Raw genomic sequence first — 25,746 nt, 5'->3', positions numbered from 1 at the left:
GGCAGTTACTGAATCAACAACATGTTTTTAAAATCAGATATTAATCATATTTACAAAACCCCACAGACACCACAGAATGAATGGTTAAAACTCAAATAAATATAATAGCGAAACAACTATCTATGATTTTGTTCACGTGTTTTATTCCAGCTGCCTTTTTTCAGTGAGAAAACCAATGAGAATTATTAATTAGAAAAAAAAACAGGCACAGGCCATTTTCTTCTCAAAAGTACTTGGTAATCAGTTTTACTGGCCTGTTCAGTATGTTCCATTTACAATCAAATACATTTGGATTAGAGGTTTGAGATCTGCATATGCACAAATAGAAACCTGCTGTTTTCAGTGCGAATAGACCTTTTCTTATTTTGTGGTGATAAGGACACAATCACTAAGAGATTGGTATTTGAGAAGTTGGAAATCTATGATTTTTAGAATTGTTTCTCTTGGAGCTTTTCAGTCATATAAGAGGTCAGAACTATACAAGGAAATTCACTTTTTTCCCTACAATTTGATAAGGAGGCTAAACCCACTGAACTCTTGTTATATTTCACTATGTAAAATAAGCTTAGAGGACCCGGACAGGCTTTCTACCCTTTAACACAAGTAAGTTTAGATTAATTATCCGAGGCCCAGCAAATGGCAAATTCATCAGCTGATGATTTATTACTTCAGTAAGAGTTTCTAAAACTATTTTCAAAGCTGTAACCCCAGCAGCTTCCTATTACAATCCTGTGTTATTCACTGCATGACCTGCAACATGAACTTGCCCAGTATCCCCAGACACAAGTCACCACACAAGCTCAAGCCCAGGAGCCCCCACCACTGGGGCTGTGGAGAAAAACCCATTATTATTGATGACTCCAGCCTGGATCTTGGAAGCACCTAAGGATCAAAGCACATTCCAGAGGCGCAGGCCACTGAGGGCAAGATGTGTTATCTAAATAAATGCGCTCCACACCCCGTAATTTCTGCACCCACCCCTGGACTCTTTGAGCTTCAGGAACAGGAATGTGACTTGTTATCTCCAGCTCTTGCAGGTTTACAGCACAGGTTCCCTTGGATACACAGACAGGCGTCTTCACGGCTCCTACTGCTCTCCCAGGTAGCTACTTTCCTACCCCAGCACAGCAGAAAATCATTTTCATGGATTTTTCTGTCTCTTGCCACTATTCCAAGGTAAGAGCAGAACTTAACGTCTTGCCTTTGCTCCTGCTTCTCCAGGGAGGGACGTGCGGAAGCTGAGGCTGCTTCTTCCCATTCATGTACCTGGGACTCTACATTCTTCCTTCTACATGACAGTCCTTTTCTTATGCTATATTCATCATGCAACCTTCATCTTTCCCCTCTCTTCATTTTGAACTGGGTCTTCTTATTTCCTGTCTTATTCTTGTCCCTCCTTCTCTCCACCCACACACCCATGGAGTTATTACTGTATCAGGCTGTCTCATGAGCTCTACAGTTGAGCAGAGAGCAAAAGCAATGAAACTGGAGTAGAAAATGTCCTGCTTTCTGCTTGGTTACAGATTTGTTCCTCTTTATAGATCCAAGCCATGTAACTTCTGCAACACTTATGATTATGGCCAAGGTGGCAATCTTTTGAAACAGAGGGGAGGCCTACAACAAAATGGTGCTGATAATCATAGAATCATAAAATCACAGAATAGTTTGGGTTGGAAGGGACCTTCAAAGTTCACCTAGTCCAACCCCCCGCCATGAGCAGGGACATCTTCAACTAGATCAGGTTGCTCAGAGGCCCATTCAGCCTGGCCTTGAATGTCTCCAGGTCTGGGGCATCTACCACCCCTCTGTGCAACCTGGGCCAGTGTTTCACCACCCTCAATGGTGTTAATAACCACCCAGGCTTAAAAAGTGTCTCACTGGAAAATTCTGCAACATGATAAAAATGCCCCAGGTTACAGGGAATGTACTACAAATTCTGCGTTCCAATACTTGCTGTATTACAAGCACCGGTTGTTTGGAAATGCCACAAAAAACCTTCCATTTACCTACATCACAGCTTGCAAGGCTTACTGAGCTGGATAAATTCATCCAGAAACACAACAGTGAGCTGAACTGTGTCGCATTCCAAGCTTGGCACAGTAGGACCTCTCGTATACGTGGCTGAGGAGCTTGTGTTTTTTTCAGTACATGTCACCAGAGTCAACCTGGTGAGGAGGTGGTCCAGCACCACAGTATTTTGGAGATCCAGGACAGGTAATTAGAGGATTTGGTTTCAGATAGAATAGAGAATTCTGCTCCCAGCAATGAAGCAAAGGGATTGCAAAGAATCTCACATAAAAGATCACTCATACAAAATGAAGGCAAAACGAGGTATTTTTTCTAATTTGTTTTCTGGGAACAATTGGACTGCTTGGGCAAAATTTCCCACGTGAGTCAGCAGGAAGCACTCACTCCTTGTACAGTGTGGGGAGAGACACCACCCAGGCTCAATTTCAAATAGTAAAACCTGACTTTCATAATGGAAAATGCTGGGTACTTCCTACAAAGAACTGTCTTTACAGTACCGTAGTTCTAAACTTTTCCTTTTACATGTGGAATTTACGAAGAAAGGTTTCACATATACAAAATAATCAATCACAAAATTACATAAGCTGCCCTTCACTTTGTTATATGAATTTTTTACAGCACTATGTAACTATTCTGTACTTTTTTTTTCAGTAGTGCGTTGGTAATCAAGAGCCTCAGGGTATTTCTGGTTTTAGAAAAGGGATCCAATGCAGGTTATTCGCCCTGTGAACATAATCCAGCAGTTTCTACAATGACTTCCGTTGCTCCAAAAGCCTAAATATAATCCTCATATATTATACCAGACACATATCTAGTCTAATGTTAAAATCTCCACAGATGTAGCTCTCATCTGGAGCTACCTTTCCCCCACATACAGAGAAATCCCTGTCATGTGTTCACTCTCTGCATTCACATTTTAAGGTAATATTTAATCAGATGCTTCGCCTGGAAAATGAAGACACCCCGTTGAAAGTAGGTCATGATTATTATCAAAAGACAGATCACCATGCTGGATTGTTTTACTGGGAGTCTCAAAACAAGAACAGGTTAGCGATTCTATTCAGTAAAACAATACCTTTTTTTTTTTTAATACCTTAGATGGAAATATTATCTTTATATGGTGAGCTCTGCTGCAGATGGTTTAGGACACAGCCACACAGGAAGCAATATTACTGATGTGCCCTTAATCCTGCACTGAACCAAAGCCTCAGCATTACAGTTCTTTTATCTGCTGGTGATTTCATGAGAAATAAACTGTTTGCCAAACCAGCAGGAAAATTATTTTGTATGATTTTTTCCAGCAGTGTTTTTTTAAGAGTGCACTGCTCTATTTATCACAGGAACAAGCATAATTTCCAAAGTCTAGTCTTCTATTGAATAATGTAATAAAGAAGGAGCTAATATATATTAAATCTATTCCATTTTTGCTATTATTATTTTTAGCTTTGGAATGCTAAAATTAAAATTCTTATTTCTGGAAGTAATTATTAGTCTAATATTCTCAGAGGGAAGCAATTTGTATAATCCTAGATCCAAATATCTATTTTGAGTTTCATTAACAGAATACAAATGATGCCTTACACAAAATGCTACTGCAAAATTATGATCACGTTAATTACAGCCAACACACACTGTTTATAAATTCAGACATTACTCTCTTGATTTGCTCAGTTTTAGTGGTAATAGTGTGATAAGTAGTATAGTAAATAAAGCAAATATTTAATCTTTGGTTTTACTGGTGACAAAAAAACACGTTTCTTAGACTTCAAGATGAAGAGATCTTTGCAACTGAACATTGAAATAGTTTCTCTCTTAACATGAAATTTAAAAGAACCTCACCAAAAAGAGACACGAGCGGACATATTAATCTAAACAGGCGCATAAATAAATTTAGTAATCAGAAACAGAAGTCTCTACCAATAATAGCAGATTTGTTAGATAACAAAAAGCAAATTAGGTACAGGCTCAGGTGAACACAGTTCTAGTGAAGTCCAGGAGATACACAGAAGTGCAGAATTTAATCTTCCTTAATCTTATCACACAGCAAGATTAATCACCCACCTGTGGACTCTGGAAGATGATTGTTATAAAGATAACAACAGAAATGATATAAAATGACCAGAGTTATGTCACTATACAGTCATGCTCCCAAACAAAACCTCGCATTCCCCTCTTGCAAATGTGATTCAGCAGCGTGTGATTCGTGACACAACATATTCTTCGTTGTGCCCGGTGTGTATTAGCGTTTCTCTCTGTATCATTGCCAAAAAGGTTGGAGGTTAGTAACCAACCAAGCACGGCTGAAAATGTAAGGCCGTATTTAGGTTGTGCCACTTCCACTACAGAAGTTAAGCGCTGCCCCTTTGGTACACAGGGAGCTGGTGTTGGCAGAGACCCCCACGACAGACCTGGGGTCTGGTGATGGGGAAGGGCAGCAGGAGCACTGGGGATGGAGGATTTCTTGGTGCTGTTCCGGCACCTGTAAAAATCTGTGGAGACGCGACCCCTCCCCAAATCAACAAAGGAAAATGGTGTGTCCTTGCCAGGTAAACAGCTTGTTCCCATTCTCAAGAGCTGTGTGCAGGATGAAGTTTCAACCTAGTTTCACTGTGAATTGCTACACGTGCATCTTAAAACCTGTTTTGGTTTTCTTTTTTATTTAATTTTAAAAGCCTCAACAAACTACCTGCCTGCGTATGTGATTCTGCCACCTGACAAATGGGATTACGTTGCTTAAAATACACCTACGCTCCTTGCGGCTGGGGTGAGGGCCTCTAAAATATTCTGATAAATTTAATGTGAGGTAGAAGGTTTGCTAAGGGCTGCAGAAAGGAGAATTAAACATCAAGATTTTTCTAAAACCATTCTTCTAATTTTTAGGCTATTAACACCATTATCCCTGTACATCATATTACAAGTTTGGACCTGAGTCCATACATGTCTACACATACACAACTTTAACTTCACATGGAAGCCAATCCATATTTAGAAATATAAAAATAATAGAAATAATCTCTGGGAAACAGTGCAAGAAGAAAAACCCATAGGCTTTTACAACCTCAGTGCGTGCCCAAACATACCACTCCCTGCGGTTTTGACCGAGTAAACATGTTCTCCCAAGCTGCCCCAGGTAACCCTTTTGTCCCTGCCACCATGTCAAGACATCACTCTTAGAATCGTCCCCATGTCACCTGTCAAAGGGCAAGCTACATTTAGAGATAGCTTTAAAATTTGGCACAGTCGCAAGATGTCATGAATAATTCCATACCTAAGGCCCAAGTACCTGTGAGTAGTAACAGCCTGAGCAGGGTGACTGGGTCACTGCAGCCTCTGCAGTCGGGGAGCGGCTGCCGAATTGGGTTGGAAACCTCAGCAGCGGAGAAAGGGCATGGACAGCACCCAGACCCCAGCCCAGAAGACAGAGTAGAGGGGACAGCAGGGATCCCCAAGTATTTCCTAAGATTAGGTCATTGCTCAGGAAGTTTCTGTTCCCTAGGTTTCCTGTAGCAGAGACTCAGCCATGGATTCCAGAAATTCTTCTAGAATACACAATTTATTCGCAAGGTACAGCATGGAGCAGCTCGAGCTGGTGCCTCCTCAAGAGGGACTCTCTGCTGAAAAGAACTTGGACGATTATACCCCCACAATCCAAGCCCCCATCCCCTGTGTCACTCCAAAGCAACAGCAAAATTGGAGTCTGGGGTCTGCCCGCTTTTCACTGGATCTCTTCATTTTCATTTTTCTGTTAGATGCCATTCTGTTTTTTTACTTACCTCCAGGGATGCTGCTCCCCCAATGTTATAGCTTCAAGACTCTGAGACCTGTTTTACTTAGTGAAGCACAAAGTTCAAAGGCTCACAGCTTGCAGAAATTAAGCTAAGCAACCTTACTTAAGCTAAGAAAATTCTATATAAGCAGTTTCTAACCAAGTTCTATAAGAAGCAGTATACCAAATAATTCAATAAGCAAAGGCAGTCTATTCCCTAACAGGCTAATTACTGGAGAAGACTCCTGTAAAGATAAGGAAGAGCTGAATCCAGAAGTAAATCTGCTTTTCTCCTCAAAAACTAAGTTAACACCTTTCTTTTTCCTTGAACCGGTGCATATCTCATAATGCACTTGGACTCCGGGACTGGAAACCAAACAGCCATGTCCTGAACAAGCATCCACCCCAGCAGTCCAGGGCAGAGAGGGGACATTCCTCCCCAAAGGAAAGGCCACGCCATGTCCTTGGCTTTCCACAGAAAACAGGGAATTGGTAGTTCAAATGGGAAAACTGATCATTCACAAAATATAAAAGGACAGAGAAGTCAATGACATAGAGCTCCTGATTCCACGAGCCTTCAGACTCGAGAGGTTTCATCAGAAACAAGTCAGAAAAAAAAGTTTTACTGTCATTTTAAAACTCTCCCTTTTATCTCTGGCATACAAAAATAAGAGTTTTGTGTATCATAAATGTTTTTAACTTTCTTTTTCTCAATGATAAGAATGACACAATTTAAATGAACAGCCAGAATGCCATCCGCATAACAAAATATTTTTGTTTTGATCTTTTTCAAGGAACTACAGTAAATCCATATGAGTGCAGATGAACCAACGGTATAAAATAACATGAAATAATACAGTATTCCCTTTATTTTACCTGTCTTTAGAGAATATCTGTGGAATACAAAGCCAGCTTCTGCAGACAACCCGGCAGCTGCCAGGCTTCACCCGCTGTGTGCCACGGTTGTCAGACCCACCACGAAGCGAATCATTAATCCTTGGCCAGCCAGTTGGGCGGCAGTTTAAAGAGAGCAGGCGAAAACTTGTGCAAGAGAAAAACTGCCTCAGCAGCTCATTACAAACTGAAAATACAGAACCCAAGGGCCAGGGCTGGTGGAAGCTGCCCTTGGACACCGGCTCTTCCACAACCCAGATTTCTCTTCACTCGTACTGGACCCGCCACATGAAGCAGCTACCGAAAGCATGTGGTAACAGCAAGAACATGATTTTCTTTTCACTCCTCCGTGTTTAATTCTTCCCCACGTCTGCACCCACCAAAAATCATTCCAAAAAAAAAAGAGAATTACCATCCCTAATCCTTCATTAAAGAAATCACTCTAGCGAACACCGAGCTTCAGTTTTTCATATGCAGATGTCTGTAAAACTGTATTAGTCAGGAAAAAAAAAAACCCAAACAAACAGTATCTTATATTACCAAGAATACATACAAACTTTCAACAGGATGTCATAGTCAAACAAAGCATTGCTGCCAAAACACCTGAAACAACTTCAATGGACTTCTGAAGAAACCAAAAAGGGGGAAGCAACAGCCTAAATTAATGGGGAAACAAAATCTGTTTTTCAGTTATAATCATCTCTAGCAGATAAAGATGGTGTATGCCTACGATTTTAAATATCCTCACTAGATTAAAAAAAAAAAATCCAGTTATTCCAAGTATTATACAATCCTGGCCATGGCACAGAGAGAACTAATGTGATACCATTATCAGCTGCAGCTGCTCAGTTACTCAAAAACCTCCCCCACTACACCTGTAGTTTTTAGGACGCAACAGAAAGGCAGGTATGTTGACATCCAGGTGACACTGTGCCTAAAGCAAACCCTATTAAGGTGAAAATCCTGGCAGGAAATGAAAGAATAATAAAATAAGAAAAGCAAGACTAAACAAACTAACAAACCCAGAATAAAATCCCAAATGATCAAAGTCTGAAGTGAAACATTGCCTCAGGTTTTTCACAAAAAACTGCATTATTGCTTTCGTACACTTTTCCCATGATGACACAGCCTTTTATAGTAGCAGCTCAACTAAGTAACATCACATAAACTCATCTGCCAGAGCACAGGCCAGCCAGTCAAGATATTATTCTTAATTCTCCAAGTCTGACTGAAGCAAACACGACTGGAGACAAAAATGCTGCATCTCTTACCAGATGAGAAAATTCTTCATTGGGATACACTGCAGCAGCCCACCATTGCCTGCCCCAGTGCTGAACAGGCTCACAACAGTTACATTTTCCCCATTATATTAAAACCCACAAAATGTAGAAAAATCTTTTTATTAAAAAATAACATTCAATCCAGCCTAATACGAAGGCTAAAAAAAACCCTTGCTTAAAACTGGCAAGTTTAATGGCTCATCTCATATTGGCAACTTCTAACATGCCAGGAAAACAAATCACATCTAACTTGCATAAATACTCAAACCTCCGAAAGAGGCAAAGTTCACCCTTGGCTGGAACGTGCACCAGATCCTCTGCATGTGGATGGAAAAGCATTGCAGATCTTCTGCAGTGGAAATCGGCTACACTTTCCCATGTTAAAAACTTCACACTTGCTATTCATAAGTCGGTTTTCCACTAATCTCAGCTGGTCTGCCTTTTTTTTTTCTTTCCTTTTCTTCTAAGAGGAAAGAATAGTAGCAAGTTTCTGGGCCTAAAAAGAGATACTTTAGTCTCTATCACTGAATTTTGACACGCATCTATTTGACAAGAAGACACAGAAAAACACATAATCAAAACCATTCTTTATTAATTATTTCAGAAATCATCTTCTGAGTCATTATCCTCAATTTTCGGCACTGGCCGCCTAACACCAATGATTAAATCTATGGAAAGGAGCTCTGTAACACAATGAAGAACTGAAGTGACTAACTGGTATTTGCAATACACCAGTTCTAAGCCCTTCTCATTCACAGGCAGTGGCTGATTTTTTCTGAGTGCATTTATGACTTCAAGATAAAATTTAGTAAAGCTGTTTCGTTCTGTTGTCCCGTATAAGGACTTGGGAATACTCAGCAAAGCATCAGCAACTACATTGGCTACAACAGTTACCTCTGATGGCTGAAACTGTTTTGCATAGTACTGAATATAATAATGTAACAGGATTTCAAAGTAACCTCCTACTGGCAAAACTGATCCTGCTTCTATGAGTGAGTTGGAATAATTCTGTGCAAGACTTGCACAACTGTTTTCACGTTTAAATGGAACTATATTGCAACTTGTTTCCTCTACGTCTTTGCCAACATCGAGGCGTTCACATGCAGTGACTGTATCATTAGCACTAGCTGCTGCTGACACAGCAGCGCTGTAATTCTTTAGATTGTCCACAAGTGAGTCACTTTTATAGTTGTCAAGCATGTCACCTGGATGCTTGCATTTTATATGTGGTTTCTGTCCATCTCTTGAAGATCCAGCTCCTTCCGTGGCAACATTAAATTCTTCAATGTGTGAGATAGGATTTGAGGGTATATGCAAGTCTGTTTGCACAAACGCTCGATTTTCACTTCCCTGCAAAGCAGGGCCTGTAATTCCTGTCTCTGCTTCATCCGTTTGTGTTTTCACTTGTCTTTCAGAAACCTGATTAGTGTTACAAGAAATATTTTCTATTATGCCTTGTTTCTGAGTAGCTGAAGAACAACAGCTGCAAACCTCTGTGGCTTCATTCTGGCTTTCACCTTCTGCTGTGCATTCCTCCCTCTGATCAACTGTTTTAAAGAGCTGCTGCAGCATTGTAAACGCCCCTTGTAAAGCAGCAGCGTGTTGCTCATTAACACCAGCGACCGGCCCACACAGAATAAGGCAATGAGGCTGAAAGGCAGACATGCTGGTGAAGCCAATGTGAACGCATCTCTGCGAGCCCAGCAACAAGGGCTGGCAAAACGTTGCCACCGCAGCTTCGGTGATTTCTCTGTGTATGTTGTCACCAAGGGGCGCACAAGGTGAGACTCCTGTGATTTCACTGATAAGGGCCATTTCTTCTGATGATAAGCACTCTACCACAGATACACCGTATAATTTTGCATAGTGTATAACTACTTCATCTTGCTTCACGCTTGACAGCAACAGTTTGATGTTGTTGCTCTGCAAGTAGCTCATTAAGGCTTCTGTCCTCCTTGAGATCCAGCACAGCGAGGCCAGATACTGACCCCCAGAGTCGACAACAAACTCGCCGCCGGGGGCCGCCAGGGCGGGCCGGAGGGGCTCGGTGACGAGCAGGGCCCGCAGCTCCCCTTCTGCTGGGCAGTATGCCGCGAAGTCCCTGCGGAGGACGAGCCCGGGCAGGACCCTGGAGCTGGCCACGGGCAGCCCGGCCACGGCGGCGTGCAGCTCCGCGAACCGGCGGCCGAGGAGGCGCAGCACCTGCGGGCAGAGCGGGGCGGCGGGGGCGCAGAGCCGGCAGAACTCGCCGCACAGCCGCGCCAGGAGCCGCCGCTCGCCGGGCCCCAGCCGGCCGCACAGGTAGGCGTCCAGCAGCGGCTCCAGGGCGCCCGCCCCGGCCTGCCGCCCGGAGAGAGCCGAGCGGAGGTGCCGCCGCAGCCCCCGCGCCACGGCCCGCTCCAGCACCTGCGCCTCGAAAGCCCGCAGCGCCCGCCGCAGCCCAACGCCCGCCGCCCGCAGGCCGCCCAGCACGCCGGCCAGCAGCACCACGAACGTCTTGGCGCCGTCCCCCGTCGCGGCGCGGTGGCTGCAGGCGCAGGCCGCCATCATCCTGCGGGCACACGGGCTTAGGTTAAGGCGGAACCGCTCCCCGCCCGGCCCCGCTCCCCGGCCCCGCCCCGGTACCTGGCCGTCGGCGGCTCCAGGCTGAGCGCCTCCAGCAGGCGCCGCCCGTCCCGCGTCAGCAGCGCCTGCCCGGTGGGGCGCACCAGCAGCGCCCGCCCGCCCCGCGGCCCCAGCGCGCCGCGCACCGCGCCCGCCAGCGCCGCCGCCTCCTGCGCCAGCCGCCCCGGCTCCGGCCGCCGCGCCATGGCAACCGCCGCTCCGCCCCTTCCGCCCCGCGCACCAATGGCCGAGGAGGACGCGTGCGCCGCGCCGTGAGGGGAGACCCGGCCCGCCGCGGAGCCTGCGCAGCGCCGTTGGGAGCCGAGCCGAGTGCGACACGTCTTTATTGAGCTCCCGCCAGCTCCCGCCGCCCGCTTACAGCCCCGGCCCTTCCGACACACGAACAACGCGGGAGCGGCGGCGACCGAGCAGAAACAGACGGCTGGAGCCGGGCTCTGTGTGCTGAGCACTAATGTTCCCGCCTGGTGCAGCGCGGGGCCCGGGACAGGACCGGGGCGGCAGCAGGACGAAAATAATAAAGCCGAAATAATCTCTCTGTAAGGCTGTTTTTTCTGTTATGGCTCTTTCTGTAACACCACAAAGTCTTGCAGCTTCGTGGTATCAAACACCAGAAATACTCCACTCGTGGCTCACCAGCCAGAAGAGGGAATAATTTAATGTGTTTATTTTTTTTTCCTCAGAGACTGACTAAGCAGGAAAGTCAGTTTTCAAACACACAAGCCCTCACAAAAGGTCAGATGTTACATATGGCACAAACTTGACAAAACTTCTTTACAAGTCTCAGAACAGCAAGAAACCCGTCAAGAAGGCACTGTTTACAATACTTGAATATCTGCTAAACTTTCTGTGATTTTGAGGATACCCTTGAAATAACAATTATTAAACTTACAGATGTACAGAAGCCTTGTCATATGTTATTTACACAAACAGTGGTGAAGTAATGGCCTTCAAGAACCTGCAAAACATTGAATCCGAAGTCTGTTTCATAAACACCCATCTAGCAAAAAAAACCCCAATAATCCCAAAGGCACAGGTGGGCAGTGAACAACAAAACAACAACAAAAGGAAGAAACTGCTGTCACTACATTTTATGGGACCTGCCAAATAATTTATGAGATTGGGGTGGGGAAACAACCAGGCTATACCCTCATTAAGTAATGTCAAATATTTCAAAGGAATCAACATGTGAAATGCAAGAAACATCATCTGTTGCTGAAACTGATACTACCTACATTTCACATAGCATATTTACTTTTTCTTAACTAGGCAATCTGTACCTAAATGGCACATTAAAGGCTTAGAGTGTATTTGAAAAAATAAAAACCAACAAAACCACATGGCAAGAAATGTTGAAAATGTTTCCTGTACAAGAAAATATTAACAAAACAAGATTTGTAAATCAAATCTGAAAACAAGTGCTGTTTCAAATTTTAAAATCTAGTAGGAGGCCACAGCCCTCAGATATCTGCAGTGTACAATCAATTCTCATAACAATGTGCAGAGCTCAGTCTTAAGTCCATAATATTCAAGATCAGCTACACGTGGTTGCAGAGGTCGATGGTTATGTGCTAAATAAAAGGCTTCAGATGTGCCTGTGACCAGCTGTACTGTAAAAATCAGGCAAGAAAATTCTTCTTTTCACATAAGGGAACATCATACGGTTTTCAGCAAAACAGGAATTACTCGGTTTTTGATGTACTTTTTAGAATTTAAGTTACCTAACCATACAGTCAGGCAGAAGTCTGCAATTTTACTTTTTGAAAAAGTTTCATTGTATATTCTTTACCTTCCTCTATAATCAGTAAAACCACTTTTACAAAAGAATTAAACTAAAAAAAAAAAAAGTTGAAAGGGAAAATAAGCACAGGCATTTTGTCTCGCTCTGTTTGTTTTTTTAGTTATCTTGAGCTGAGCATGAATTTCAGATACAGAGCATGTGTTTAGGCTGCCACTGTCCAACTCGGTGCTGCCAACCAGCTGGCTGGGTCAAATCTACATTCACTACCATGCAGTCTGTGTAAAATTACATGCAGACTGTGTTATTAACAGACCTCGAATAGAAATGATTAAAGAAAAATCAACATGAAAGGGCACAGGGACATTTCTATTTACAAGGGAGATAAAAGCTTGTAACTATCAGTCAGTTTCGGCACCAAAAATTTAGCAGAGTATTACTTTAGAGGAGTGGAGTTACTGCCCAAATTCTGACTCTTCCTCTTGCATTAGTCCCATGTACAGAGTATGTTTAAAGGCTTGTAATGGATTTTAAGACAGCTGAAGCTTTGACATTTGAATGCGATACTGAACAGCCCAATTCCAGGCTGAGAACATTAAATTAATACTATAACACTCTGCTTTCTTTATGCCATTTTATACATGGTTTACAACTTCAGTTTCTGTTTAGAGACTTAACTTAGGAACTTTGTTTTGTTTAAACAGTGAGGGACTTTCTATATTCAAAAATTTTATCCCATCAGTTGTAGATATAATGGAAGTCCAATCCAGTTTGGTCTTGTCCACATATATGACATCACTCCGGTTATGGTATCACATTCCAGAAAGTGATTCACGACCAAACTATGCTAATATGAGGCTGTAAGAAGTAAGCTGGAGTTGACAGCTTAAGCAAAAAACTTCCGTGTAACTGAGGCCCAAAGAATGGGAAAGGTAACAGAGAAAGGGAGGTGTGTGAAGATGTCAGCCACAGGACTGCTTGAGCTAGGCTGATAAACAACAAGTAAATAATATTTTCACTAAATACTGAGTGAGACTGGTGCAGAACAGAAAGGTAGATCACCTGGAGAGTCAAGGAGGCTGCCCAAGGCAGGGGGATAACTGGGCCATGGCAAAAAGCTAAACGTGACCTTTGAACCGTTCCACTGCCCGGGATGGATTTGATTTCTGAGAGGATCCGCTGAAAACAAACTTGGCTGCCCTTTGCGTCGTGCCGCTCGTCCTCCTGTTGTCTCATCTGGGTTCCTGAGAGCACCTTTACGATACTACAGCCCCCTTTTGACTTGGTACACTTGACTGGCACCAGGAGTTCACCAGACGAACACTGGCGCTAAGTTTTTTGCTGGAATTTTACATGTTCTATACATGCATCTATTTCTTCAAATAGAAACATTAGAAACCCTAGCTTTAAATTGAAACTTAAGCTTCTCATGAATTTGTATGGCTACAGCATAATGAATACGTGCACCCGTGTGTTCTGTTAGGTAGTACATAGAGCAGTAAGGAGGAATTTAACAAAGACTTAGGGTTTTGCTCTCATTCCTTTTGATATGTGTGTTGTTAAGCCATCTCACTATTTCTGAAGGCATTCTCCTTGCAAACACTCACGTTTTCATTTGCAAGTGAACTCATGATGGTGCCTGAGTCCTGTTGTACCTCGTCTGTGTTTCGAGAGGTTCAACTCAAGGTACCTACTAAGCACCTTCGCATCTTTACATTTGGTTTCAAAAATAAGAAAGAGTCCTGGCACCAGCTGTCTGTTCGCTTACTGTGACATGGCCGTACAAAAATATTAAGCCAAAGCTGTAGATTTATCAAGACTTACAAACATACCATAAATCCTTGACATTTGCAATTCGTGAGAGAGAGTGGACCAAGACAGTACCTTCCCAGGTGCTGTACTGTTAAAAATGTGCTCTGTACAGTAGATGCAGGAATGTTTTTATGAAGAATCTGAAGTTCTAAAATTATAAAAATAAAACAACTGGCTTACAAGCCACTATAGTAATTCAGGATAAAAACTGTCATACTTCCAAAACAAATCAAGGACATTACATTGCAGAATTCCCAAAGACTTCAGCTTTTTACTTGCCAGTTCCTAACACTGGTAACCTTTGTATAATAATGTATTTGTCTGACCTTGAACAAAAGTTTACTCCCAAACACCCAAAGCCATTTACAAAATCTGTTGGCTACTTCAAAATTTCCTTTGTTACAAAAATGGTAAGTTTAAATGTAACAAAGTATGCTCATCTATCATTCTACCATAACAGGAATCACATCCTACCTACAGGGTCTAACCTCTGATATTCTTAACTTCATCTATTCGGTGGTGGAGATTCATCAGAACGGTATATGACGTAATATAAAACACAAGGCTGATGTTGTATGTCTGCGAGACAGAGGCACACACCAGGAGCAAGAGTGTACTGGCACTTACACGATTCTTACTTCAACTGGGTAGATGGGAGTATGATTCTGAACCATGGATGCTGAGGCAAAGTTCTGTAAATTGTTGCTACAGGGCTCTTTTAGATAATATTGCATCATTTAAAGTCCAGCCTAATATATGGTCCCCAGTAACAGTTTGATCATTCCAGTTCAGAAAGGCCCTTGTTCACGCTTCCTATTTCAACAAGAAATTAATGATAAGCTGTAGCAGAACCAGGAGCAAAATGAAGACATAGTGCTTGAACTGCAAGAAATGGTAGTCCACAGGTGGTGAATTGGAAGTGACTCTGTTTCGTAGAGCCATAATGTCTCTGTAAGATAGAAAATAATATCCTGTAAATGACAATCAAGACAATTAGGCATTTTTTAGTATGTTAGGGCTTCCTACAGAAGACAGTTTTTAAGGAATATTACAAAACATCAATGAGCAATCAAAATTTGGGAAGAAGGATAGTTTAAAATATCAAGGCTGTAAAGCAGGAAGATACACACCACCCTCCAAGGAAAAAAAGCTAGGAAATTAGCATGCTCTAAACCATTTTAGAGCATTTTATTTAGTATTACCTCTTAATGTCTTCCTGTGTTTCCTTTATAGATTCAATGGCACTCTGCAGTTCACCAAGGTCTGCCCCTTTTTTCCTTGTTCTTGTATTATGCTTCAGAAGTTGTGCTAGAAACATAGAACAGTCAGATGTCATTCACAGAAGTGACTGCTAAGTCACAAAAAGGAACAAAGTACTAAAGACAAACTGAACCAGCTGCAAAAATGAGGAGAGTTTTCTAACTAAGCTTCTATTGAAAACTAAAGCTTTATTTCAGTCTCCTATAGTGCACAGGACAACAAGTTAAGTGCTTCAAATATCTTAATACACTCACTGTATTGTTTAATTTCTGCCAGCATTACCAAGAACAAAAATCTGCCTTCTAGCAACACACCGATCTACAAATTAAAGCAATTCATCTTGTTCTAAGAAATAAAAGAGTTTACACACTTTTTCCCCCGGCCCAGGTACGAAATACGTGCAGCACTTAAGCCCACCTGCACTACATACTGATGTTTAAAAGGACAGGAAAGTTTGCAATTAAAACCATGGGACGTTCTGCTTCTTTTGTTTTTCCAGAATGTGCTTCACATTGGATAGAATAGTGATCTAAAGCATGCATTATTTCATAAGAAAAACATTGAGATAAGAAAAGTATGTGTGGCTAGGGAACTCTGTTTCACTGACAGATAAATTTATTATTTCTGTATACAAATGTATCTTTTCCTACCTTCACTCCCTGAGGAATCCTGGTTATCAGGCTCCGGGGATGAGAAACCACATTCCCCTTTCTTCTGATTGGCTGGCTTTCGTTTGATTTTTGGAACACTAACCTACAATTGACAAACTTATGAATTATTTCCAAAGAATGAGAACTGTAGCAAAGCAGCACATTCTAATAATAATAGTTAAAAGCAGTCTGAAGTTTGTGCATCTTTGCATTTAAGGGAGAAGTCCAATTAAACTGTTGAGATCAAGTTTGCATATTTTATATTCCCACCCAATCAAGTCATCTCTCCCACTTAGGACACAACACTGAATTGAAAGACTATGGAGAAAGTAAACTGCATTTTTGTAGGATAATAATAGTATGTGCCATTGTTCCCAATGCTTTGATGACTTTTATACAAATAAAGCAATATAGCCATGTCCCTGGATCTTGCTGCCCCTGATAAGAGAACTGGAACATACCATTGGTGTCCGATGTCGAACTTTAGTTTGGATGGTGCCATCTTTTTCAAATTGGACCATATCATTCAAAGGGTCCCATGGTCTGGTACTAGACAAAGTGAATATAATTGATTAATACCACAACAATTTAAATAAGAAATATTTTCCTGCTCAAAAACTATTCAGTATGAACAGGTTAAAGCTCTCTCTCCCTGTACAGAAGTCAGACATAGAATAAATGATCTGATTTTCCACTTCTAGCCCAGTCCTAACCTGAAGGGTCAAGAGAGCCAAAGCAATAAACTTCACATCCAGGTCAAGCCCTCAGCCAGCTGGTAAGAGCACAAGCTACAGTATTAACCAACAATATCATTATGAATTTATCTGGCTAGTGATATGTATTTGTTAAACATGGAGATATTTTCTGCTTAATGTAAAGTTATTATTTTAGAACTACACAGAAATTAGAGGATTTTAAAAATTATTATTATTATTTTGAAATGCCTTTTTTTTTTCCTCCTTTTGAAAGATGCCTATGAAGGAGAGGTTAAGGATCAGTCACTTCAAACATACTTCCATCTCAAAGTGGCCAATGGCAATCAAGACTAGTTTCAAGAGGCACTAATGAGCTACACACAGTTTGCTTGTTCTGATTTTTTAAGAGTGCTTTTCCAAGTACAGGTTGATACAGAATTAAAAAAAAAAAAAAAAAAATCAAGCAAAAGAAACATAGCTCAGTGGGGATCAACAACCAGCCAAAGACTGACATCCCTACTGATGGCAGCCTTTTCAGGATAGAAACTGCAAGTCAGCTGCATGAAGGTCATTCTGATGCACAGCTTTAGTGAGAGTAGATTAAGCGCGGATTTCCTCTCATCTCCTCTTGTATGCCTTTTAAAATGTTCATAGCTGTTTCAGATGTTGTGAACATAGACCTGCATTTACATGTTAGCTTAACCTGACTTGCATTAAATGTCATCTAAGGTAACTGGATAAGGACTCAGTTTTGCACTCCCAAAGGTCTTTTGTATCTGTAATCCAGATGCCTAAATCCATAATCCAGTCACCTTAACAAATGCCACAGCTCACTGAACACATCTTTCAGAGTAAGTGCAAAAGACTGCTCTCTACATGGACCCAGTGGTGAGCTGGCATTACAAGTGTAAAAGGAGACATAAGTTTCTTCCAGGGATTGCTGAGAGCACAGGCTGCTTTCTAGCACATACTGAAATTTCCATGGCTCATCCTTGAACCACAAGGAGACAAGAAAAAACACAGATTAACAAGATAAGACTGTCCCCTGCAGCTTTAAGACCTGACAGATTTAAAGTGCAATACGTTTCCTGATGGTTTTACATGGGGTTCAACAGGATGGGCAGTCATTCAGCTGGACTATTCACAACTCGGCTGAGAGGAAGAGGCTTCAACACCACTGGAAGGTTTAAACCAAGAGAGGGTGTTTCACAGAGCATTTAGTCTAGTTGGGGGGTCTCCTGCTACAGGATGTCTTGAGTGGTGAAAGTTTGCACAAACTTAAGAAGAATCCAAGGAAATTAATGGAAAATAAATCTACTGAGGGTTGCCAAATACCCAGAAGCTCTACTTGGTTCCAGGAAACCTCTGAGTTGCAAATTTGCGGGAGACATGAAGAGTACTCAGGATTCTTGTACTCTTCACTATACCTGCACTTAGGCCACTGCCCAAATATTGCTGTTCTTGTACAAAAAGGTAAAGGGTTCCCATGTTCAGCCATGGGAATATGCTTCCAGCATCCATGGTTTCAGAATTACTTAACTCAGAGTGTATCATCTTTGGATATTTTATATTTACAACCCCTGCAATACACAGGGGTGTGCTGGGTATTGAAAAAGAATCAGCAGAATGTGGTTGTTCTGTGAAAACCATCACTAGTAAAGGGCTCAGCTCCAAGCTGACTTTAAGAGTTGGTGAGAACACAGAATGCATCCCAGCCACATCTTCATCTTCTGATCCAGATCGTCACACAAAGAGATTCACAGATGCTCACGTACACAGGGCGTATTTGACAGCTGAGCAGAGACACCTGGTCCCAGCATTAACCTTTGCTGTAAATCAGTTATTCTCAGGGTTATTCTAACATATAACAAACAGCTCAGTTCAACTAAGCACAGGCTCTTCTGATTCCAGACACTACATTTTCTGATTTCCAGTTGGTATGCCCCTATGTACCATATTTTCCAGTCTGGGACAATCTGTGTAGCTGCTCTGGTCAGTCTGGGTGCAGAGGAGAAAGGAGCGCAATGCATCTCAAAATGCCACACCAAAGAAACTCACGAACATAGCACAGATTGGTAGAGACACATAAGTGTAAAGATAAAACAGAAAAAGCCCATTGCAATGGTTACATAAAACATGGTTTGCTGCATTAGCAATCACTGCCTTTTCAACACTGAAAGGGCCAACCAAGTTCAGATAAAAATTGTTCATGTTAATTAAAATATATAAATATCGGGCAGCACTGCGTATTTCACAAGCTTGAACTCAGCCATATATCTGATGTCTTTTGTTCCTGAAACTACAGGAAGAGGCTCAGCAACACTACCAAGCATTTAAAAAGCAGTTTTTATTACAAACACCTCAGGACTCACTCAGCATATTTGTAGTGCCATTCTCCTGTGACTGAATCCTGATCGAACAGCTTGCATGTCCACTCTTCACCCTTCAGTTTCCTCTCTTTGGCACTCTTTCTCTGAGCTTCTTCCAGAACATATTTCTCTTGAGTAGCTTCTGTTTGGTCTTTATTATTTATTGCTCTTGTCACTTGTTGCCAAAGCCTGACAAATGAGAAATATAGAGAGTTACGATCTGGTTGACAAAAATAATTATAAATATTTCCTTAATTATTGGGTAATTAAGTGGACCAACCGCTAAACAGAATATTACCATGTTGTAATATGTTTTAGCTACATTTCCATCAAGAATTTCCATGATTGTAAGACTGGTAAATAATGATCTTCTATTTAACAGTGTAGCTTTCTTGTTTTACAGACCAGTATCAGCAAACACGGGAAAGAAATAAATCATGATTTGCTCATAATTTGTAGAAGATGATGAGTTTTATTTTGTCAAAATATTAATACGTGGTTCTAAAGTGAACTTACTTCTCTGACTCGAAGTCATCTTGCTCTTCAAACTTCACTGTGTATCTAGGTAATCTACGCTGCTTGATATCAGATGTTGGGTTCCAGAATGTTTCTGAAACATCTGTCTTCTTGTCGCTAATAGTAACTTCACTGTCCTGTAGCACATATATAATTCAGTCCCTTAATTGTAATAATCTCAAACAGTGCCACAAAAATATAAAAGGGAGGAATAAGCATTTATTTTTGTAATGAGAATTTATTTTATTTTGGATGCATGTAGTTAAGAATAATTAGATATTCTAACTTTAAAATTAACTTTCTGCACTCTGTGCTAGCTCTAACTTGGAACACAGATGCAGTGGAACCATTACCGTGTCCAAAACCCAGCAGTGTCAGTGTCATCTCACCAGAACTGAAACAGGTTTAAACATTTTGTGCTGGTGCCATAATAATTCTTCATAGTTCTAACACATATACTAAAAACATTTCCAAGCTGAAATGTATTTTCTTTCTGGACTACTCAAATGTACACAGCTTTTCCACCTTTTAACAGTTGCAAGTAACACTATATTGATTCTATACCTTCTTGAGAACTGTCTAACTCTAAAGAGATACTTTCTATAAAAGTGGTACTTAATCAACTCTCATTTTTAAACTTAAGCCTTTTGTGTAACTAGGTTATATTTTCACCTGTCTGAACTATCAGCCAGAATTTATAAAAAAACCATCACTCACTACTTACCCAGTGACCCTCCAAAATAGCCAGAACTTCTTTGCCAAGCTTAATTTTCCCTGATATTTGGTTAACACTGTCGTTGTTACCCAAAAAAGGCTGCAAAACAAAAAGAAATGTCTTCATGTTTATAGTAATTGCAAATTATTTTTGCATTTATATTTAGTGTTTAGGAAAAAAGTGAATTTATGAAATGTGACGTAAACAGCGCAGATGGCTTTTAATATTATAGTTTCTGCCTATTTAATCCCCCAAACAAGTCTAAAACCATAGTAAGTTGTTCTCTCATGCTGTTGTTTCTTAAAAGATTTGCTGAACAAAGGCATTGTCTAAGAAATGTGGAAAGAAAATGGAAAATTATGCAGAAAACACTGGCACAATGATATCCTGGAGGAAACAGTCATTTGCTAAAGTAATTTCACCACTTTGCCAAGGACCATTTGTTACTAGAGATTAACTCTTGCAGAAGCAACAACAACAGTGATTGCCAGGGATTTTTTTGGCCTTTTTGATAGTCTGCACATGTATCCCATGGGCTGATGAGGCAAAATATCAATTAACACAGCCTCCTAACTTTTATGTTCCCCTTATAATTTCAACTGAATACAGTTTCCACGTGCACAATTCTTAATAACCATCCGTTCAGCGTTAAATCAGTTTCTGCCTCAGAGATGGCAAATGTATTTTTAAGAAGTGTAAGCCATCTATAAGTAGTTTAGAAACCTTCGTTTAGCTTTTGTGAGTGGGGAGGTGCTCCTACAGCACGCACAGCTGGCAAAAATAGGCCATGTAAACTGTTGCTTAGCACTGGGCATTACGCTCATACAAACATTCACCAAAGACTTTGCATCATCTTTATTCAGGGTGTCACAAGCAACTTAAATTTACCCAGAATGGAAGAGGGGAACCTGGGTCTGAGTTCTTCTCCAAGGGCTCTTCAGGAGTTTAAAAAGACCCTGAACATTTTTAGAGAATTAAAAATCACCAAGGTATATTACACTTTCTTAGACACACTCTGGTGCCACTGTTGGAGATAAGACAGACCGTTGCTTTTTCTCCACTAGACTTGTTCTTAAGATTCATACAACCACCAATATGTTTGCACCTCTTATCACCAGAGATGAAGACAGAACTGTGTGTTTCAGTCAAAACCTTTGGACCCAGAAAAACACATTAAGAGATGACAATATATAAAGATTTTTTTAAAACAAACAAACAAAAACCAAACCAACCAACCAAAAAACCCCAAACCAAACAAACAGACCAAAACACTATTTTCTAGATACACATAGCTGGATACGTAGCAGTTAAAATGAAAATTCCTCAGCTTCCAAAAAGACAATTCCATATTAAATCAGATCATATATAAGGAGTAACCTAATAATCTTCTTTTAATTATCATTATGCTCGTTTTCCTTCTTGTGCCTACTTACAGCATTTACTAACCTTGAGTTTGAATTCAATTGTTGCGCTGTAGCCAGTTTTCTCACAGGTGATGTTGACTGTTCCCCCAAGCTCTAAGGTCATTGTGCCATAAAGAATTCCTGCAAGAGAAAAAAGACAGCAAAAATGAGCGTTTGTAACTGAACAAGACAAAAAACTTAAATTCTTTGGGCACAATTCCTTGAGTAAACATATCTGTGCCAGAGGAAAAAAATAATCTTTTCAGATGACCTTTCCTAATGATAAGCATGATCTTTCTGCCAAATAAGACAACCCAAACAGAAGCAAAAAAGATCTAAATGAATTATAGGTAACCAGGAAAAATGGTTTATGAAGACCTATCTTTGGCAGCGTGCTGCTGGCTCTGACAAGGGCGATATTTAGTCTCATTGGAGACGACTGGAGGAGGGAAGCTTTTGAGGTTAAGACAAGAAAATAACTCTACAACAAAGAGAAACGTCACTTGAACAGAAACAGTGTGTATAGTCAGACCACAGGTGAAGACAATCGTGGACAACCAAAAAGACAACACTGATCACCTCTCAAGACACTTTTGGAAGTACAAGATTGACAAGGCTGAGTACACGTTCTTTCCCATTATTACTCTTTCCCCCTGCAATCCAGCATTTGAAACACTGAATAAATTTTACATACACCGGATACATGTGCAAATATGTTTTTTTCATCATGCATATTCTCCTTCCCTGCATGTTCTTCTACCTTTCTCCCTCTCTATCAGCTTTATTAGTCACACTAGTTTTCCTTCCTCTTATTTGACTTTAATGTATGTATACATGTTACGTACTTCTTAATTGCTAAGTATTATTTTTGTCAACAAAGCCATAAAAAAATCTCAACAAAATGTTACAAACATCCCATGCACAATGGAAAGAGAAAAGTCTACCAAATTAACACAAATTATCTAATTCTGCTAGTTGATTTGCACACATCTCAAATGAAGAAAATATTACAGTTGCTGACTATAACGCTTCTGAAAAGAAATTCTGGCAGACAATATATGGGCAGATAAACCTGAATAAATAACAGTTTAAAAATCAGCAATTCTGCAATGTAATTTGTACTACTACTGACCTTCCAGAAGGCTTTACAAACTACTGACTGATTTCCCATAGTGAAACCAAAGATAAATGGTCATGATTTACACTCAAATCACACAGTGAGGTGTAGATCCTCAATGGCCTTTTATGCTTGCTAGAGGAAAATATTGGGAAAGCTCAAAACTGTTCTTTAAAAAAAAAAAAAAAGCAACTCAGTAATACCATGTAATGACAGATAGTTATATCTGTGCTTTTACTATTAATGAAAAAAAAAATTCTGTGCCAAAAAGTAGATGATTGTTTAAACAACAGATGCATTTTTGACCTGATAAAATACGTGGAAGCCTAGAGCCACCAATGTTGCCCATGTTCAGAACACTCAGATGACAAGCTCGAATCCAACACAGTGTACCATTTAGAATAAGGAACTATTTAGAATAATAAACTTCTGTTCTCATAACTTTGCCATTTAAAGAATGAAAAAAACCCACTACCTTTACAATGAGCATATGGCATTGTCATCACATAATCTTCTCCCCTATTGAGGAATGTTAGCCGTCCTTCTCCATCTAGTATGGCAGATAATGAATTCCCTGGAATTCAAAGACAGAAAAATCACATTGCTCACCCTGCAAGACAACAGTCAACATTTCCTAATAACTGAGCAACAAAATAAAGGGAAGCAGTATATTTAGCATAGCAATCTCTCCTGTCTAGTGAAGGTGCTGTAATATAATACACAGCTTCTCTGATTCAAAATAAAAATATTCCAAAAATAGCAATTAAAATTCAGAAGACCAGCAGCAAAGACTTTGTAAGAGAAGGACAATACAGTGATCAAGCCTCTGGTTCTTCTACCAGGCTTCTTTCAGCCACAAAACACAGTTCATTTGCACTGATTTTATACTCCCCAATAAGGGTGCAACTGAAATAAACATTATTTACCATAGAATTTTGATTTGGCCAGAATGCTACCACTAAGGCAAAAACCATCCTTGCGGTTGCTAACGTAGAAGGCAGATATTGGAGGATGATGTGATACCTGTTGAAAAAAACATGTATTTTGAAAAAAAAAAGAAAAAGAAAAAAAGAACAGACCATATAGTATAAACCTTAAGCTAATAATAACAGAATGCAAAATTCAAGCTGCACATACAATTAATATACATGAAATGTGATTATAATCTTTAGAGGTAAAGATCAAGTAAACACTTACTGAATTTCAAGAGTAAAGAAAGTTAGCACCTGACTTTTACTGAAGGAAGAAGGAACAGAAATGCTGGAAACAGCTTTCTCTGTCTCTCTACAAAGATACACTAAAAAGAGACATCTGTGAGAAAACTATGTCCACGAGGAGAGCTTTTAGGATAATATTTATACATTTAAATACATTTTCTCAAACTACCAGATTGTTTGGCTAACACAAAAATGCAACACCTGTATTTTTTTTTTTTTTAATAGTTGTTCTGGTTATTGCAGCTACCTGTTCTGCAATGTAAAAAGTCTTGCTATTCGTCCTTGGATGAATCCACATGCAGCGGAAAGTCTCACCAAGTATAGGATTGTACGGCTTTTTTAGTCCCTGAACAAAAATAGAACAGAGAGTAACCACACAATGCAGGTAGAGAACTCAAAAAGTACTTTATCAGTCTGTCACTGAAAATGCACACACACACAAAAAATCATAATATATATGCTAAAGTACATTGTACCTGATTTCATAATTTGAATGTTAGGCTCAATTATTCTGCTCTTCATTCTAAGGAAACAGGTACAGACCTAGTATATCTGCTAAACTATTCCAGGCTACATAAGGGACAAACAGAATGTAACATTTTTTGGTAGGAGAATTATTACAGACCTTTTTTCTGAAGTTAGGTAGTAAGTACTTTTATTCTTTCAATACTGTTTCCCAGCAGAATGACTATAAGGAGTATTTAAGCTAAATGAAGTAGTGGAAATATTAATCCTCCAACTGCAGCATGTTGTTATATCACTGAAGAATAGTTAGCATAGAACTGGTTCAACTTTATCACAAAATGTTTAGTTCAACTTCTACTCCAACGGAGTAGAACAATTCACTGTAGTATATTTTAAGCATTGTTAGGGACCAAAAAAGTCCATGAAGCATTTGTGTAAATAATGAAAATTTAAATTTGCTTTTAAAAAATGCTTAACAATACAGTTTGAAAAGAAAAACTTACTCCAGAACATCCCTAAGCCCTCAAGCAAGACACAGTGACTAAAGTAAAGACAACAGAATATATGAGAGGACACCTTTGGCTTTTTGTAGAATCCCGACAAATACCATTTCACTACTTTTTTCAGGCGGTTGTAAGCATTCTCTTCAAGAGCAGCTCTATGAAACAAACAGAACCCACAGAACAAATATTAGTATTGTTTCAGTTTTAACACACTATCAATCGTGATATATCTTGAATCTAGGAGCTGACTAAAACAAAGGTTTTGTGATTTGCGGTACTGTAGCTGTACTGCACTGCAGCTCGATCTCATCAAATTCAGATTTTTCAAATAATTGTGTGAAAATGGAAATCAAACAAAAAATTGGAAATCTTATTTCCATAATTGAGTCTGTTCTTTGTAACATTAAATCCTGTCCCACACCCTTTGAAGTTCTCCCATTTGTAAGACACTACTTTAGAGAACAGGCCTACTCACATACAGAACTCAGAGTTGAATAATATTTTAATTTACAGTCTTTATTAGCTACATTTGAGTAGGCAACTATATATGTGAATGGAACTTAATACTGTATTAAAAAGGTTAACTAGTACTGTTTTACCATTTTAAATATGCCTCCTAGAGAAAAAAAAACAAACATAATTTTGAGAAGTCTTCTAGCCAGTCCAAAAACTAAACTAGAAATGTCTGCAATGCAA

General features: G+C 40.3%; 2 protein-coding genes across 7 annotated transcripts in view; both read right to left on the bottom strand.

The window, feature by feature from the left end:
- Positions 1 to 8,078: 8,078 nt before the first annotated feature.
- Positions 8,079 to 10,778, bottom strand: BBS10 (Bardet-Biedl syndrome 10; the record flags this gene model as incomplete). Its single annotated transcript, XM_082052786.1, has 2 exons — positions 8,079 to 10,519; positions 10,594 to 10,778. 2 exons carry the CDS (start codon positions 10,776 to 10,778, stop codon positions 8,569 to 8,571), a joined length of 2,136 nt encoding a protein of 711 aa, XP_081908912.1. The 3' UTR covers positions 8,079 to 8,568.
- A 457-nt stretch (positions 10,779 to 11,235) lies between these two features.
- The window catches only part of OSBPL8 (oxysterol binding protein like 8), a 98,921-nt gene continuing 84,410 nt past the window's right edge, over positions 11,236 to 25,746 (bottom strand). For all 6 annotated transcript variants that reach the window (XM_082045085.1, XM_082045087.1, XM_082045089.1 and 3 more), the window contains 12 exons: positions 25,124 to 25,205; positions 24,330 to 24,428; positions 23,792 to 23,888; positions 23,341 to 23,439; positions 21,792 to 21,889; positions 20,355 to 20,444; positions 19,631 to 19,767; positions 19,118 to 19,303; positions 16,512 to 16,599; positions 16,051 to 16,153; positions 15,343 to 15,448; positions 11,236 to 15,089 (listed from right to left, as the gene is read on the bottom strand). In XM_082045085.1, the coding sequence (XP_081901211.1) occupies positions 14,954 to 15,089; positions 15,343 to 15,448; positions 16,051 to 16,153; positions 16,512 to 16,599; positions 19,118 to 19,303; positions 19,631 to 19,767; positions 20,355 to 20,444; positions 21,792 to 21,889; positions 23,341 to 23,439; positions 23,792 to 23,888; positions 24,330 to 24,428; positions 25,124 to 25,205 (1,321 nt within the window). In that variant the 3' untranslated portion in view covers positions 11,236 to 14,953. The remainder of the gene's footprint in view (positions 15,090 to 15,342; positions 15,449 to 16,050; positions 16,154 to 16,511; positions 16,600 to 19,117; positions 19,304 to 19,630; positions 19,768 to 20,354; positions 20,445 to 21,791; positions 21,890 to 23,340; positions 23,440 to 23,791; positions 23,889 to 24,329; positions 24,429 to 25,123; positions 25,206 to 25,746) is intronic.

The sequence above is a fragment of the Streptopelia decaocto genome (genome assembly GCF_964273445.1).
Source record: "Streptopelia decaocto genome assembly, chromosome: 1".
Lineage (NCBI taxonomy): Eukaryota > Metazoa > Chordata > Aves > Columbiformes > Columbidae > Streptopelia > Streptopelia decaocto.
Note: the sequence above shows the minus strand (reverse complement) of the source record. Positions and strands in the feature narration are given on the sequence as shown.